Source organism: Oncorhynchus keta, chromosome 4, assembly GCF_023373465.1.
Source record: "Oncorhynchus keta strain PuntledgeMale-10-30-2019 chromosome 4, Oket_V2, whole genome shotgun sequence".
Lineage (NCBI taxonomy): Eukaryota > Metazoa > Chordata > Actinopteri > Salmoniformes > Salmonidae > Oncorhynchus > Oncorhynchus keta.
Window position 1 is genome coordinate 18,337,893 of NC_068424.1, and position 17,828 is coordinate 18,355,720.

At 47.7% G+C, this 17,828-nt stretch overlaps 1 protein-coding gene across 5 annotated transcripts in view; it reads right to left on the bottom strand.

Moving 5' to 3' along the window:
* Window positions 1–17,828, bottom strand: part of LOC118370145 (high affinity cAMP-specific 3',5'-cyclic phosphodiesterase 7A-like) — a 37,518-nt gene that overhangs the window by 9,293 nt on the left and 10,397 nt on the right. For 3 of the 5 annotated variants that reach the window (XM_035755012.2, XM_035755003.2, XM_035754995.2), the window contains exon 2: window positions 2,190–2,250. In XM_035755012.2, the coding sequence (XP_035610905.1) occupies window positions 2,190–2,250 (61 nt within the window). Of the gene's footprint in view, window positions 1–108; window positions 142–2,189; window positions 2,251–17,828 lie in introns of all 5 variants that reach the window. The other 2 variants (XM_035754986.2, XM_035754976.2) reach the window with 1 other exon arrangement.

Below are 17,828 nucleotides of genomic sequence, written 5' to 3' on the forward strand. Positions count from 1 at the left end.
AGTCATTCAGCAGCACAGTCAGACTGACAGGCTAATGCAGCTCTTCAGCACTGATTTGTACATCAGATCAGTCATTCAGTACAGTCTCACTCCCACCAGCTTACTTACTTGGGAACAGCTGTTTGAATATAACACAAGCCCCTAGCAAAATAGCAAAACTGGGAATTACCATTAAAGGACAGTCACATACAGCTTTCACAGATTTCATTTAAATATACAAAAAGGTATGCATGATGTACACAAACTCAGATATACATGCATTCACACATCCAAGTCATTTGGTGTCTGTGTGTGAGCTGCACGTTTAAAATGTGTGATGAGATGTGGAGTGTCACGTTTTCCCATTCTATGTGCCAGCGGCCTTGACGTCAGGGGAATATGGGTCAGACAGTTGATTTGCAATGTGCACTGACCTCTACGCTGTAATGCTTTTAAACCCACTGTATGACAGACTGGCCTAGTAATTTATCACAGGCCCTGGCAAATAGCCTACATGTCCTGAACTGAGATGTTGCAGCACCTCTTATTATACATTTTAATATCCACCAACTCCACAAAAACACATGCTCTCAAAGTAGGCCTAATAGTAGAGCCAGAGAACCAGGGGAACGCTAGTAGCACCAACTCCACAAAAACACATGCTCTCAAAGTAGGCCTAATAGTAGAGCCAGAGAACCAGGGGAACGCTAGTAGCACCAACTCCACAAAAACACATGCTCTCAAAGTAGGCCTAATAGTAGAGCCAGAGAACCAGGGGAACGCTAGTAGCACCAACTCCACAAAAACACATGCTCTCAAAGTAGGCCTAATAGTAGAGCCAGAGAACCAGGGGAACGCTAGTAGCACCAACTCCACAAAAACACATGCTCTCAAAGTAGGCCTAATAGTAGAGCCAGAGAACCAGGGGAACGCTAGTAGCACCAACTCCACAAAAACACATGCTCTCAAAGTAGGCCTAATAGTAGAGCCAGAGAACCAGGGGAACGCTAGTAGCACCAACTCCACAAAAACACATGCTCTCAAAGTAGGCCTAATAGTAGAGCCAGAGAACCAGGGGAACGCTAGTAGCACCAACTCCACAAAAACACATGCTCTCAAAGTAGGCCTAATACTAGAGCCAGAGATAACCAGGGGAATGCTAGTAGCAGCAAATTGTTGTTACATCATTGAGTTAAAATGGTCATTTAAATAGTCTTCTTGAGATGATTGAAATACTGAAGATGTCAGTAATCGGTGTTTAAAAATGTTTTTTTTTTTTTATCTAAGTTAACTTCGAACAGAATTGTATCCGAAAATAGTTAATCAAACTATTTGCAGCACAAACCATCATAGCTTCCTCCAGACAGGAAGTGAGGTCAGTGACCTGGCCAGTTGTAGGTTATAAACAGGGCCCAGAGTATTTCCTGGAAAACTCCTGGCCCTATGTATATCATTTCCCATGACAACAGAACAGGCATAAGGGTCTAATCTGTCTTTGTCTGGTCTGCTAGACTGACTTCTGGGTAGGCAGGGCAAAATCCAACTCAATAAACTATTATCCCCAAATGTTACGTGGCAGCGCAGACAACATAATATATACATAACCAACAAGACAGGACAGACTCTTACAAACAACCACACAGAAATACTGGTCTAAATCGAGTGGACTCCTAGCATCCACACAGAGGACCCAGAACATTCCACTGACCTATGTACCCAGCACAACACAGAATTAAACCTCGGCCTCAGTAAATCTGCTCAAAATTCAGAGGCTTAATTCTGTGGCCCAACGGCTGGCCTGGACGGCTGGACGGACTCAGACATGACTTAAACCTTATGTGATGGAGAGATTATCAAAGAGATCAGACGAGTGAGTCCCTCTGCATCCATCTCTGTCTGCCTGAATTCCTCTATCCCTTTCTAAAAATGTATTCATCCCTTTTACGTTGTTACTTAAGCTATTATGTAATATGACAAGAACAACAATATTTCAACCCTTTCCTTGATGTGCAATCTAGAGGCCTGATGCCTGTTCATTGTAAATGTGGGGACAGTGAGCAGTACTTATAGTTGTTAGTATTGAAATGCGAGTTGTACTACAACAAAATGGCTGGTGGTGCTGCTGAGTGAGTGTGGGTGGGGACAGTACTCACAGTAACTAGCATAACGCTAGTTGGTGTGTACTGTATGTGACAGGGGGCAATACTTACCGAGCATACGAATGTACAGAGCAGTCTGATCTGAGCTGTCATACGAGATGGCCCCTCGTCTCTGAAGGAGAGGAAAGACAAAAAAAAAAAAAAAAAAAAGCATTTATGCTGCTTCCAAGATATTGGTAAATCAGAAGAGAACCAGAGAAATATGCAACGATGTTAAACACTTGAATAATACGAGTGGCCTTCCGTCTACTAAAGTCATCTGGGTTCAACCATCCATTTCATTCTGCTGAGGACTGTTAGGCTGCTGAACAGGTTGGGTTCAACTGATAGACTTTCACACAGGCCCACAAGGTGCGTCATCTTTGTGATGGTACACACACTCTCCATCTATTTATCAGCCAGTGTGAGAAACATGCATGCTGCGTAAGCAGCAGAAAACACTCACACGGAGTGTGTGTACACATGACATATGCACGGAGCGTGTGCGAGCGCGTGTGTATACATGACATATGCACGGAGCGTGTGTGTACACATGACATATGCACGGAGCGTGTGCGAGCGCGTGTGTATACATGACATATGCACGGAGCGTGTAATGAGAGCTGGTGTGGGAAGCTCTGTACTACATGTAGGGGGAACATGCTGCTCCAGACAGACTGGGTTGAGATGTCCATCTGGTAAAACCTAAGAGTTAATCACACCTCATTTCCCCAGTAATAGGCTCCTTGTTACCGTGACGATAGAGCAAAGCTGCTTGCTGATTAGGACAGCAGCAGACAACACTCCCAACGACACTAGGCTTACCGAGCACGCAAGACAGAAAGAGGGGTGGGGGGGGGGAGACAGTGGCAGCGAGACTACCGAGACTACCACACACATGGAGGGGGGTAAGAGTATTCATACAGCCAAGAGGGAGGGTAAGAGTATTCATACAGCCAAGAGGGAGGGTAAGAGTATTCATACAGCCAAGTGGGAGGGGTAAGAGTATTCATACAGCCAAGTGGGAGGGGTAAGAGTATTCATACAGCCAAGTGGGAGGGGTAAGAGTATTCATACAGCCAAGTGGGAGGGGTAAGAGTATTCATACAGCCAAGTGGGAGGGGTAAGAGTATTCATACAGCCAAGTGGGAGGGGTAAGAGTATTCATACAGCCAAGTGGGAGGGGTAAGAGTATTCATACAGCCAAGTGGGAGGGGTAAGAGTATTCATACAGCCAAGTGGGAGGGGTAAGAGTATTCATACAGCCAAGAGGGAGGGTAAGAGTATTCATACAGCCAAGTGGGAGGGGTAAGAGTATTCATACAGCCAAGTGGGAGGGGTAAGAGTATTCATACAGCCAAGTGGGAGGGGTAAGAGTATTCATACAGCCAAGAGGGAGGGGTAAGAGTATTCATACAGCCAAGTGGGAGGGGTAAGAGTATTCATACAGCCAAGTGGGAGGGGTAAGAGTATTCATACAGCCAAGTGGGAGGGGTAAGAGTATTCATACAGCCAAGTGGGAGGGGTAAGAGTATTCATACAGCCAAGTGGGAGGGGTAAGAGTATTCATACAGCCAAGTGGGAGGGGTAAGAGTATTCATACAGCCAAGTGGGAGGGGTAAGAGTATTCATACAGCCAAGTGGGAGGGGTAAGAGTATTCATACAGCCAAGTGGGAGGGGTAAGAGTATTCATACAGCCAAGTGGGAGGGGTAAGAGTATTCATACAGCCAAGTGGGAGGGGGAAGAGTATTCATACAGCCAAGTGGGAGGGGTAGGAGTATTCATACAGCCAAGTGGGAGGGGTAAGAGTATTCATACAGCCAAGTGGGAGGGGTAAGAGTATTCATACAGCCAAGAGGGAGGGGAAGAGTATTCATACAGCCAAGAGGGAGGAGGGTAAGAGTATTCATACAGCCAAGAGGGAGGAGGGTAAGAGTATTCATACAGCCAAGAGGGAGGAGGGTAAGAGTATTCATAGAGCCAAGAGGGAGGAGGGTAAGAGTATTCATACAGCCAAGAGGGAGGAGGGTAAGAGTATTCATACAGCCAAGAGGGAGGAGGTTAAGAGTATTCATACAGCCAAGAGGGGGGGTAAGAGTATTCATACAGCCAAGAGGGGAGGGTAAGAGTATTCATACAGCCAAGAGGGAGGAGGTTAAGAGTATTCATACAGCCAAGAGGGGGGGTAAGAGTATTCATACAGCCAAGAGGGGTGGGTAAGAGTATTCATACAGCCAAGAGGGAGGAGGGTAAGAGTATTCATACAGCCAAGAGGGAGGAGGATAAGAGTATTCATACAGCCAAGAGGGAGGAGGGTAAGAGTATTCATAGAGCCAAGAGGGAGGAGGGTAAGAGTATTCACACAGCCAAGAGGGAGGAGGGTGAGAGTATTCATAGAGCCAAGAGGGAGGAGGGTAAGAGTATTCATACAGCCAAGAGGGAGGAGGGTAAGAGTATTCATACAGCCAAGAGGGAGGAGGTTAAGAGTATTCATACAGCCAAGAGGGGGGGGTAAGAGTATTCATACAGCCAAGAGGGGTGGGTAAGAGTATTCATACAGCCAAGTCAAACTTCTTTTCAAAAATGCACACAAACATAGACCTAGGACAATACTAGAGAGCAAGAGAGATATATCTATCTACCTAGTAGGTGTACACTGGTGCCTGGTCCAAATCAGCAGGTTGCAGTAACAGAGGAACCAACCAGGGGATATCCTCAACCTGCTGTCACCCACAGACAAATGCTCAGGCCTGTACAAGGTCTTGGCTCACCTCCCCTTGCACCACACACACACGATCCAGAGAGGGGAGGGTGGTGTCTCCAGAGCTAGTTTCCCCACAAGACTCCCCCTCCCTGGGCTGAGCTTGCCTTGGCTCTCCTCCCCTCCAGCCAGGGTGTCCCCAGATGGCACATCACTCAGGCCCGTGACGTCAATCGGCTTAGCCTCATTTGCATTCATGATATACTTTACCCATTTTCATTCCCTCACTCTGTTTATTTCTCTCCCTCGCTCATCCCCTCTGGGCTCCACTCTCGAATAAAAACAAAACGCTTTGAAGCCATATTCTCCTCACAATGCAGTGGAGAGGCCGTTAAAAACAGCAATTTATTGATGCTTATGGGTGTCAACTGAAGGTGACAGAATTATTATTAACAAAATGTCTAAGCAGCTTGTTATGGCCTAGACCCATTGGGATTGATCACATCTGAAAAACAGTCCAGAGTTATGGTAACCAGTTAAACAACCACCATCTCTCACACACACACACACACACACACACACACACACACACACACACACACACACACACACACACACACAGAGATAAGGATCAGGGTTCGTCTCCACCAAACTGTAGTCACAGACGCCCTCTCTCTCTGGGTGTGTCCATCTTCCTCTGACCCTAAGTGTCCTCTAATTCTAAGCTCCCATGACGGCGACGGACAATCCAAGATAATATTTGACCGGCTTGCAAACAGGCTTGTGGTGCAGTATTTTACTGTCAACACAACGCTGTGTTCACACATAGCACCAGCGCTTAGCGTGAGTAATATCCACCCAGTGTGCGTGGGCGGGGGGATAAACAGACTGGCATAACCGTAAGCAGAAAGACCCCAAACTACTGCATATAACCTTTTCAATCACAAACACACAGATACACCCCCCTTTGGCTGACAGCTATTGCTGGCGTGTCTGATCTGGCCTGTACCGTCACTCATCACTTCAGTGTCAGTTAGCAGCCAACTGGCAGGATTACCAGGTCCCCCTCAGGCAGGGTCAGGCAACTTCTCCAAGATCGGTCAGACAGGTCAGAGGTCAGACTGAGGCATCAACCCCGGGCCATGTGAAAGGAAAAGGGGGATACCTAGTCAGTTGCCCAACAATGCATTCAACTTAATTGAGTCTTCCACATTGAACCCAACCCCTCTGAATCAGAGGTGTGGAGGGCTGCCTGTGAAACAGAGATCAGGTTAGTGTCTGTAGTTGGTTCAGTTTTACACAAGTAAACAACAAACAAAATGTGTGTCCTAAACCTACCTTGTCTGAGAGAACAGTTTAAGTAAAACAAAATGTTTTTAGATGGAATTCAAGTGTAACGCATCTAGAGACTTTTTCAGCATCAAGTTTGATCATGTGTAGCCGAGTTGACACTACTGTAGGTATACTTGAAGCTAAATCTAAACCCAACCAGACAGCTCTACAGAGCGAACCCTGTGAATGATCATTGATGCCAAGTCTAACAGCTCCAGGCCTTTAAAGTGGTGTTAAGCAGAGCCTGGTCAAAGCTCATCCACCCACACTTCCCCGTTTCAGCCCCAGGGCAATGTCACTTCAAATGTATGCCGAGCAAAGATCATTGATTTCAAAGTTTAACAAAAACCATACAACTGATGAACAAGGACTACTTTTAACAATTTACACTGACGATTTTACAAAAACACATTTACTGGAAGAGCTGTACAGATGCAAAATTTGGTAACAGAATTTCGGTAAAATCTTTGTGACCGTGCTTTCCAGAAACTCTTAAAATATCTGTTCCAAATGAAGATTCAACAATGTTTGCAGAAATAATGCGTTGTCAGCTATGACGTACACATGGACTTTGAAAAACCTCTTTTGGTTATTGAAATAGAGTAAGTGAAGTGATTCACACACGATAACTGAATTTAATCATGGGTCCCTGGTCTGTACTACACAGAAATGCACAATTATGGACATGAATGTCATTAGCTTCATCGTGATGTATCCTAAATAGGTACACAAAAATATATATGTATATATAGTGCCTTGCGAAAGTATTCGGCCCCCTTGAACTTTGCGACTTTTTGCCACATTTCAGGCGTCAAACATAAAGATATAAAACTGTATTTTTTTTGTGAAGAATCAACAACAAGTGGGACACAATCATGAAGTGGAACGACATTTATTGGATATTTCAAACTTTAACAAATCAAAAACTGAAAAATTGGGCATGCAAAATTATTCAGCCCCCTTAAGTTAATACTTTGTAGCGCTGCAATTACAGCTGTAAGTCGCTTGGGGTATGTCTCTATCAGTTTTGCACATCGAGAGACTGACATTTTTTCCCATTCCTCCTTGCAAAACAGCTCGAGCTCAGTGAGGTTGGATGGAGAGCATTTGTGAACAGCAGTTTTCAGTTCTTTCCACAGATTCTCGATTGGATTCAGGTCTGGACTTTGACATTCTAACACCTGGATATGTTTATTTTTTAACCATTCCATTGTAGATTTTGCTTTATGTTTTGGATCATTGTCTTGTTGGAAGACAAATCTCCGTCCCAGCCTCAGGTCTTTTGCAGACTCAATCAGGTTTTCTTCCAGAATGTTCCTGTATTTGGCTCCATCCATCTTCCCATCAATTTTAACCATCTTCCCTGTCCCTGCTGAAGAAAAGCAGGCCCAAACCATGTTTGACAGTGGGGATGGTGTGTTCAGGGTGTTGCTTTTACGCCAAACATAACGTTTTGCATTGTTGCCAAAAAGTTCAATTTTGGTTTCATCTGACCAGAGCACCTTCTTCCACATGTTTGGTGTGTCTCCCAGGTGCCTTGTGGCAAACTTTAAACGACAATTTTTATGGATATCTTTAAGAAATGGCTTTCTTCTTGCCACTCTTCCATAAAGGCCAGATTTGTGCAATATATGACTGATTGTTGTCCTATGGACAGAGTCTCCCACCTCAGCTGTAGATCTCTGCAGTTCATCCAGAGTGATCATGGGCCTCTTGGCTGCATCTCTGATCAGTCTTCTCCTTGTATGAGCTGAAAGTTTAGAGGGACGGCCAGGTCTTGGTAGATTTGCAGTTGTCTGATACTCCTTCCATTTCAATATTATCGCTTGCACAGTGCTCCTTGGGATGTTTAAAGCTTGGGAAATCTTTTTGTATCCAAATCCGGCTTTAAACTTCTTCACAACAGTATCTCGGACCTGCCTGGTGTGTTCCTTGTTCTTCATGATGCTCTCTGCGCTTTTAACGGACATCTTGAGACTATCACAGTGCAGGTGCATTTATATGGAGACTTGATTACACACAGGTGGATTGTATTTATCATCATTAGTCATTTAGGTCAACATTGGATCATTCAGAGATCCTCACTGAACTTCTGGAGAGAGTTTGCTGCACTGAAAGTAAAGGGGCTGAATAATTTTGCACGCCCAATTTTTCAGTTTTTGATTTGTTAAAAAAGTTTGAAATATCCAATAAATGTCATTCCACTTCATGATTGTGTCCCACATGTTTGAAGCCTGAAATGTGGCAAAAGGTCGCAAAGTTCAAGGGGGCCGAATACTTTCGCAAGGCACTGTATATATATAAAAATATGCAAGATCCTCTTCTGCATATTTGGGTATCATTCGCCACACTGGCTAATTGTTTTAATGAACTTTGCCCCCAAACAAGACCAAATTTGGGTCATCCAGACCGGAAACAAATCTGAACCAATCATAGTTGTCTATGTTTTCACAAGTTTGGACAACAAAGTACAGCACATTAGTGTACTCAACTTGTGTGCTCTGTACACTACTCTGAGCTGTACTGTCCAAACTTGTGAACCAAACTGTGGTTTGTGACTACTACGATTTCCCATTGTAGCCAAATCAATTGCAGAAATTCTATTACCCATTTTATTACCAGAATTTGTTTTATTCACTTATTCACTTGATATCAGTAAAAACACTAACTAACTGATAGCTCTACCTTTCCTTGTTCTGTGAACTTTCATTATTCTCCCTCACAAGGGAGAGAAATGTGAAAATATCTTAAAGATGTGGGTTTTGGTAACGGAACTTCAAAGCACAAGGAAATGTTTCATAGAAATCCCCCCCCAAAAGTTGCTATTAGTTGGAAGAGGTCTTTACTTCAACATTGTGTTCTGATGTTATTCTAATACCTTTTAAGACCCCTTTGACATCGGTTTGATCAGAAATCAAAGCCTTCACTTATTACACATTTTTAAGATGGAACATGTATACGCCTTCCTTTCTCAAACAGGGACTCTTTCATTTCACACCCAATTTAATATGCTCCTATTAACTTCACTTTGGTGCTCATTGGTCCTTCCACATTGAAATGACCCCCAGCGATAAAACTAGACTTCCTCACGCTGTCAGTGGTAAAAACACTGGGTTCTACCTGAGGACAGCCCACCGACGGCATAAAAACACTGGGTTCTAGCTGAGGACAGCCCACAGACGGCATAAAAACACTGGGTTCTAGCTGAGGACAGCCCACAGACGGCATAAAAACACTGGGTTCTACCTGAGGACAGCCCACAGACGGCATAAAAACACTGGGTTCTACCTGAGGACAGCCCACGCATAAAAACACTGGGTTCTATCTGACGGCATAAAAACACTGGGTTCCAGCTGAGGACAGCCCACAGACGGCATAAAAACACTGGGTTCCAGCTGAGGACAGCCCACAGACGGCATAACAACACTGGGTTCCACCTGAGGACAGCCCACAGACGGCATAAAAACACTGGGTTCCAGCTGAGGACAGCCCACAGACGGCATAAAAACACTGGGTTCTAGCTGAGGACAGCACACAGACGGCATAAAAACACTGGGTTCTATCTGAGGACAGCCCACAGCATAAAAACACTGGGCATAAAAACACTGGGTTCCAGCTGAGGACAGCCCACAGGCGGCATAAAAACACTGGGTTCCAGCTGAGGACAGCCCACAGACGGCATAAAAACACTGGGTTCCAGCTGAGGACAGCCCACAGACGGCATAAAAACACTGGGTTCCAGCTGAGGACAGCCCACAGACGGCATAAAAACACTGGGTTCCAGCTGAGGACAGCCCACAGACGGCATAAAAACACTGGGTTCCAGCTGAGGACAGCCCACAGACGGCATAAAAACACTGGGTTCCAGCTGAGGAGGACAGCCCACTGGGTTCCAGCAGACGGCATAAAAACACTGGGTTCTAGCTGAGGACAGAGGACAGCTGAGGACAGCCCACAGACGGCATAAAAACACTGGGTTCTAGGCTGAGGACAGCCCACAGACGGCATAAAAACACTGGGTTCTAGCTGAGGACAGCCCACAGACGGCATAAAAACACTGGGTTCCAGCTGAGGACAGCCCACAGACGGCATAAAAACACTGGGTTCTAGCTGAGGACAGCCCACAGACGGCATAAAAACACTGGGTTCTAGCCCTGAGGACAGCCCACCTGAGGACAGACGGCATAAAAACACTGGGTTCTAGCTGAGGACAGCCCACAGACGGCATAAAAACACTGGGTTCCAGCTGAGGACAGCCCACAGACGGCATAAAAACACTGGGTTCCAGCTGAGGACAGCCCACAGACGGCATAAAAACACTGGGTTCCAGCTGAGGACAGCCCACAGACGGCATAAAAACACTGGGTTCTAGCATAAAAACACTGGGAGGCCCCACAGCACAGCCACAGCATAAAAACACTGGGTTCCAGCAGGACAGCCCACAGACGGCATAAAAACACTGGGTTCCAGCTGAGGACAGCCCACCAGACGGCATAAAAACACTGGGTTCCAGCTGAGGACAGCTAAAAACACTGGGAGCAGACCCACAGACGGCATAAAAACACTGGGTTCTAGCTGAGGACAGCCCACAGACTGGGCATAAAAACACTGGGTTCCAGCTGAGGACAGCCCACAGACGGCATAAAAACACTGGGTTCCAGCTGAGGACAGCCCACAGACGGCATAAAAACACTGGGTTCCAGCTGAGGACAGCCCACCAGACGGCATAAAAACACTGGGTTCTAGCTGAGGACAGCCCACAGACTGGGCAGTAAAAACACTGGGTTCCAGCTGAGGACAGCCCACAGACTGCATAAAAACACTGGGTTCTAGCTGAGGACAGCCCTGAGGACAGACGGCATAAAAACACTGGGTTCTAGCTGAGGACAGCCCACAGACGGCATAAAAACACTGGGTACTAGCTGAGGACAGCCCACAGACGGCATAAAAACACTGGGTTCCAGCTGAGGACAGCCCACAGACGGCATAAAAACACTGGGTTCCAGCTGAGGACAGCCCACAGACGGCATAAAAACACTGGGTTCTAGCTGAGGACAGCCCACAGACGGCATAAAAACACTGGGTTCCAGCTGAGGACAGCCCACAGACGGCATAAAAACACTGGGTTCCAGCTGAGGACAGCCCACAGACGGCATAAAAACACTGGGTTCCAGCTGAGGACAGCCCACCGACGGCATAAAAACACTGGGTTCCAGCTGAGGACAGCCCACAGACGGCATAAAAACACTGGGTTCCAGCTGAGGACAGCCCACAGACGGCATAAAAACACTGGGTTCCAGCTGAGGACAGCCCACAGACGGCATAAAAACACTGGGTTCTAGCTGAGGACAGCCCACCAGACGGCATAAAAACACTGGGTTCTAGCTGAGGACAGCCCACCGGCATAAAAACACTGGGTTCCAGCTGAGGACAGCCCACAGACGGCATAAAAACACTGGGTTCCAGCTAAAAACGGCATAAAAACGGGGTTCACTGGGTTCTACAGCTGAGGACAGCCCACAGACGGCATAAAAACACTGGGTTCCAGCTGAGGACAGCCCACAGACGGCATAAAAACACTGGGTTCAGCTGAGGACAGCCCACACTGGGTTCCAGCTGGCATAAAAACACTGGGTTCTAGCTGAGGACAGCCCACAGACGGCATAAAAACACTGGGGTTCCAGCTGAGGACAGCCCACAGACGGCATAAAAACACTGGGTTCCAGCTGAGGACAGCCCAGCCAGCCCACGGCATAAAAACACTGGGTTCTAGCTGAGGACAGCCCACAGACGGCATAAAAACACTGGGTTCCAGCTGAGGACAGCCCACAGACGGCATAAAAACACTGGGTTCTAGCTGAGGACAGCCCACAGACGGCATAAAAACACTGGGTTCTAGCTGAGGACAGCCCACAGACGGCATAAAAACACTGGGTTCCAGCTGAGGACAGCCCACCGACGGCATAAAAACACTGGGTTCTAGCTGAGGACAGCCCACAGACGGCATAAAAACACTGGGTTCCAGCTGAGGACAGCCCACAGACGGCATAAAAACACTGGGTTCTAGCTGAGGACAGCCCACCGACGGCATAAAAACACTGGGTTCTAGCTGAGGACAGCCCACAGACGGCATAAAAACACTGGGTTCTAGCTGAGGACAGCCCACAGACGGCATAAAAACACTGGGTTCTAGCTGAGGACAGCCCACAGACGGCATAAAAACACTGGGTTCCAGCTGAGGACAGCCCACAGACGGCATAAAAACACTGGGTTCCAGCTGAGGACAGCCCACAGACGGCATAAAAACACTGGGTTCCAGCTGAGGACAGCCCACAGACGGCATAAAAACACTGGGTTCCAGCTGAGGACAGCCCACCGACGGCATAAAAACACTGGGTTACTGAGGACAGCTGAGGACAGCCCACAGACGGCATAAAAACACTGGGTTCCAGCTGAGGACAGCCCACAGACGGCATAAAAACACTGGGTTCTACCTGAGGACAGCCCACCGACGGCATAAAAACACTGGGTTCTAGCTGAGGACAGCCCACAGACGGCATAAAAACACTGGGTTCCAGCTGAGGACAGCCCACAGACGGCATAAAAACACTGGGTTCCAGCTGAGGACAGCCCACAGACGGCATAAAAACACTGGGTTCCAGCTGAGGACAGCCCACCGACGGCATAAAAACACTGGGTTCTAGCTGAGGACAGCCCACAGACGACATAAAAACACTGGGTTCCAGCTGAGGACAGCCCACAGACGGCATAAAAACACTGGGTTCTAGCTGAGGACAGCCCACAAACGGCATAAAAACACTAGGTTCTAGCTGAGGACAGCCCACTGAGGACAGACAGCATAAAAACACTGGGTTCTAGCTGAGGACAGCCCACAGATGGCATAAAAACACTGGGTTCTAGCTGAGGACAGCCCACAGACGACATAAAAACACTGGGTTCCAGCTGAGGACAGCCCACAGACGGCATAAAAACACTGGGTTCTAGCTGAGGACAGCCCACAAACGGCATAAAAACACTAGGTTCTAGCTGAGGACAGCCCACCGACGGCATAAAAACACTGGGTTCTAGCTGAGGACAGCCCACAGATGGCATAAAAACACTGGGTTCCAGCTGAGGACAGCCCACAGACGGCATAAAAACACTGGGTTCCAGCTGAGGACAGCCCACAGACGGCATAAAAACACTGGGTTCTAGCTGAGGACAGCCCACAGACGGCATAAAAACACTGGGTTCCAGCTGAGGACAGCCCACAGACGGCATAAAAACACTGGGTTCCAGCTGAGGACAGCCCACCGACGGCATAAAAACACTGGGTTCTAGCTGAGGACAGCCCACAGACGGCATAAAAACACTGGGTTCCAGCTGAGGACAGCCCACAGACGGCATAAAAACACTGGGTTCTAGCTGAGGACAGCCCACAGACGGCATAAAAACACTGGGTTCTAGCTGAGGACAGCCCACAGACGGCATAAAAACACACTGAGGACAGGGCATAAAAACACTAGCTGAGGACAGCCCACAGACGGCATAAAAACACTGGGTTCCAGCTGAGGACAGCCCACAGACGGCATAAAAACACTGGGTTCCAGCTGAGGACAGCCCACAGACGGCATAAAAACACTGGGTTCCAGCTGAGGACAGCCCACAGACGGCATAAAAACACTGGGTTCCAGCTGAGGACAGCCCACCGACGGCATAAAAACACTGGGTTCTAGCTGAGGACAGCCCACAGACGGCATAAAAACACTGGGTTCCAGCTGAGGACAGCCCACAGACGGCATAAAAACACTGGGTTCTAGCTGAGGACAGCCCACAGACGGCATAAAAACACTGGGTTCCAGCTGAGGACAGCCCACCGACGGCATAAAAACACTGGGTTCTAGCTGAGGACAGCCCACAGACGGCATAAAAACACTGGGTTCTAGCTGAGGACAGCCCACAGACGGCATAAAAACACTGGGTACTAGCTGAGGACAGCCCACAGACGGCATAAAAACACTGGGTTCCAGCTGAGGACAGCCCACAGACGGCATAAAAACACTGGGTTCCAGCTGAGGACAGCCCACAGACGGCATAAAAACACTGGGTTCCAGCTGAGGACAGCCCACCGCATAAAAACACTGGGCATAAAAACACTGGGTTCTAGCTGAGGACAGCCCACAGACGACATAAAAACACTGGGTTCCAGCTGAGGACAGCCCACAGACGGCATAAAAACACTGGGTTCTAGCTGAGGACAGCCCACAGACGGCATAAAAACACTGGGTTCCAGCTGAGGACAGCCCAGCCCACAGACGGCATAAAAACACTGGGTTCTAGCTGAGGACAGCCCACAGACGGCATAAAAACACTGGGTTCCAGCTGAGGACAGCCCACAGACGGCATAAAAACACTGGGTTCCAGCTGAGGACAGCCCACAGACGGCATAAAAACACTGGGTTCCAGCTGAGGACAGCCCACAGACGGCATAAAAACTGGGTTCCAGCTGAGGACAGCCCACAGACGGCATAAAAACACTGGGTTCCAGCTGAGGACAGCCCACCGACGGCATAAAAACACTGGGTTCTAGCTGAGGACAGCCCACAGACGATATAAAAACACTGGGTTCCAGCTGAGGACAGCCCACAGACGGCATAAAAACACTGGGTTCTAGCTGAGGACAGCCCACCGACGGCATAAAAACACTGGGTTCCAGCTGAGGACAGCCCACCTGAGGACAGGCATAAAAACACTGGGTTCTAGCTGAGGACAGCCCACAGACTGAGGACAGCATAAAAACACTGGGTTCCAGCTGAGGACAGCCCACAGACGGCATAAAAACACTGGGTTCCAGCTGAGGACAGCCCACAGACGGCATAAAAACACTGGGTTCTAGCTGAGGACAGCCCACCGACTGGGCAGCTGAGGACAGCCCACAGACGGCAAAAACACTGGGTTCCAGCTGAGGACAGCCCACAGACGGCATAAAAACACTGGGTTCCAGCTGAGGACAGCCCACAGACGGCATAAAAACACTGGGTTCCAGCTGAGGACAGCCCACAGACGGCATAAAAACACTGGGTTCCAGCTGAGGACAGCCCACCGACGGCATAAAAACACTGGGTTCCAGCTGAGGACAGCCCACAGACGACATAAAAACACTGGGTTCCAGCTGAGGACAGCCCACAGACGGCATAAAAACACTGGGTTCTAGCTGAGGACAGCCCACAGACGGCATAAAAACACTGGGTTCTAGCTGAGGACAGCCCACACTGGGAGCTGAGGACAGCATAAAAACACTGGGTTCTATCTGAGGACAGCCCACAGACGGCATAAAAACACTGGGTTCTAGCTGAGGACAGCCCACAGACGGCATAAAAACACTGGGTTCCAGCTGAGGACAGCCCACAGACGGCATAAAAACACTGGGTTCTAGCTGAGGACAGCCCACAGACGGCATAAAAACACTGGGTTCTAGCTGAGGACAGCCCACAGACGGCATAAAAACACTGGGTTCCAGCTGAGGACAGCCCACAGACGGCATAAAAACACTGGGTTCTACCTGAGGACAGCCCACCGACGGCATAAAAACACTGGGTTCTAGCTGAGGACAGCCCACAGACGGCATAAAAACACTGGGTTCCAGCTGAGGACAGCCCACCGACGGCATAAAAACACTGGGTTCCAGCTGAGGACAGCCCACAGACGGCATAAAAACACTGGGTTCCAGCTGAGGACAGCCCACAGACGGCATAAAAACACTGGGTTCTAGCTGAGGACAGCCCACAGACGGCATAAAAACACTGGGTTCTACCTGAGGACAGCCCACAGACGGCATAAAAACACTGGGTTCTAGCTGAGGACAGCCCACAGACGGCATAAAAACACTGGGTTCTACCTGAGGACAGCCCACCGACGGCATAAAAACACTGGGTTCCAGCTGAGGACAGCCCACAGACGGCATAAAAACACTGGGTTCCAGCTGAGGACAGCCCACAGACGGCATAAAAACACTGGGTTCTAGCTGAGGACAGCCCACAGACGGCATAAAAACACTGGGTTCTACCTGAGGACAGCCCACAGACGGCATAAAAACACTGGGTTCTACCTGAGGACAGCCCACCGACGGCAGAAAAACACTGGGTTCCAGCTGAGGACAGCCCACAGACGGCATAAAAACACTGGGTTCTATCTGAGGACAGCCCACAGACGGCATAAAAACACTGGGTTCTACCTGAGGACAGCCCACAGACGGCATAAAAACACTGGGTTCTACCTGAGGACAGCCCACCGACGGCAGAAAAACACTGGGTTCCAGCTGAGGACAGCCCACAGACGGCATAAAAACACTGGGTTCTATCTGAGGACAGCCCACAGACGGCATAAAAACACTGGGTTCTAGCTGAGGACAGCCCACAGACGGCATAAAAACACTGGGTTCCAGCTGAGGACAGCCCACAGACTGCATAAAAACACTGGGTATTAGCTGAGGACAGCCCACAGACGGCATAAAAACACTGGGTTCTAGCTAGGGCTGGGTGATATCGAATTAATATGTTTTAGCACGATGTTCCAAGAATCGAGGATGTCTTTTTAGTCTCATCCCATTCGCTCCTTTGGTGCACCTTTCCACTCGCACAGGGACACCAAGCCTCTCCACCTGCCACTCACAACAATGACAAAAGAGATCTTGACAATAAGCAGTTTCAACTCGTTATTTGCATGTATGGTTTGGTCCAACATATAAAAAGGATCCTGGAGACGCCTCTTCACCGTTGACATTGAGACTGGTGTTTTGTGGGTACTAGTTAATGAAGCTGCCAGTTTCTCAAACCACATACTAAATGTACTTGTCCTCTTGCTCAGTAGTGCACCGGGGCCTCCCACTCCTCTTTCTATTCTGGTTAGAGACAGTTTGTGCTGTTCTGTGAAGGGAGTAGTACACAGCGTTGTACGAGATCTTTGGTTTCTTACATTGAATAGCCTTCATTTCTCAGAACAGGAATAGACTGACGAGTTTCAGGAGAAAGTGCTTTGTTTCTGGCCATTTAGAGCTTGTAATCAAACCCACAAATGCTGATGCTCCAGATACTCAAATAGTCTAAAGACTGGTTTCAATGCTTCTTTAAAATCAGAAACAGTTTTCAGCAGTGCTAACATAATTACAAAATGTTTTTATAATGATCAATTAGCCTTTTAAAATAATAAACACAACATGCCATTGGAACACAGGAGTGATGGTTGCTGATAAATGTAGATATTCTATTAAATATGAGCCATTTCCAGCTACAATATCTATACTGTATGTGATCAATTTGATGTTATTTTAAAATGAACAAATGAAAAAGAAAAGTGCTTTTCTTTCAAAAACAAGGACATTTCTAAGTGACCCCAAACTTTTGAACGGTAATGCATTTCACTATACAGCCTTACCTATGGATTGTGGATCAATGACATGGGGTATCAATCTACTCAGTGACACCGAGAACATTAGCCTCATAGCTCTTATTGCAGGACTCTGAAACAACTGAATTGAGCCACATTTATTGTCAACCTGTGTATTTGATAACGCAGAGGACATTAGGAAAAAATATATTGGGTATTGAGTAGACTGTTAGCCCATTTCTTAGATCCCCAATCCTTAGGTAAAGCTGTACAGTGCATTATGAATAATAG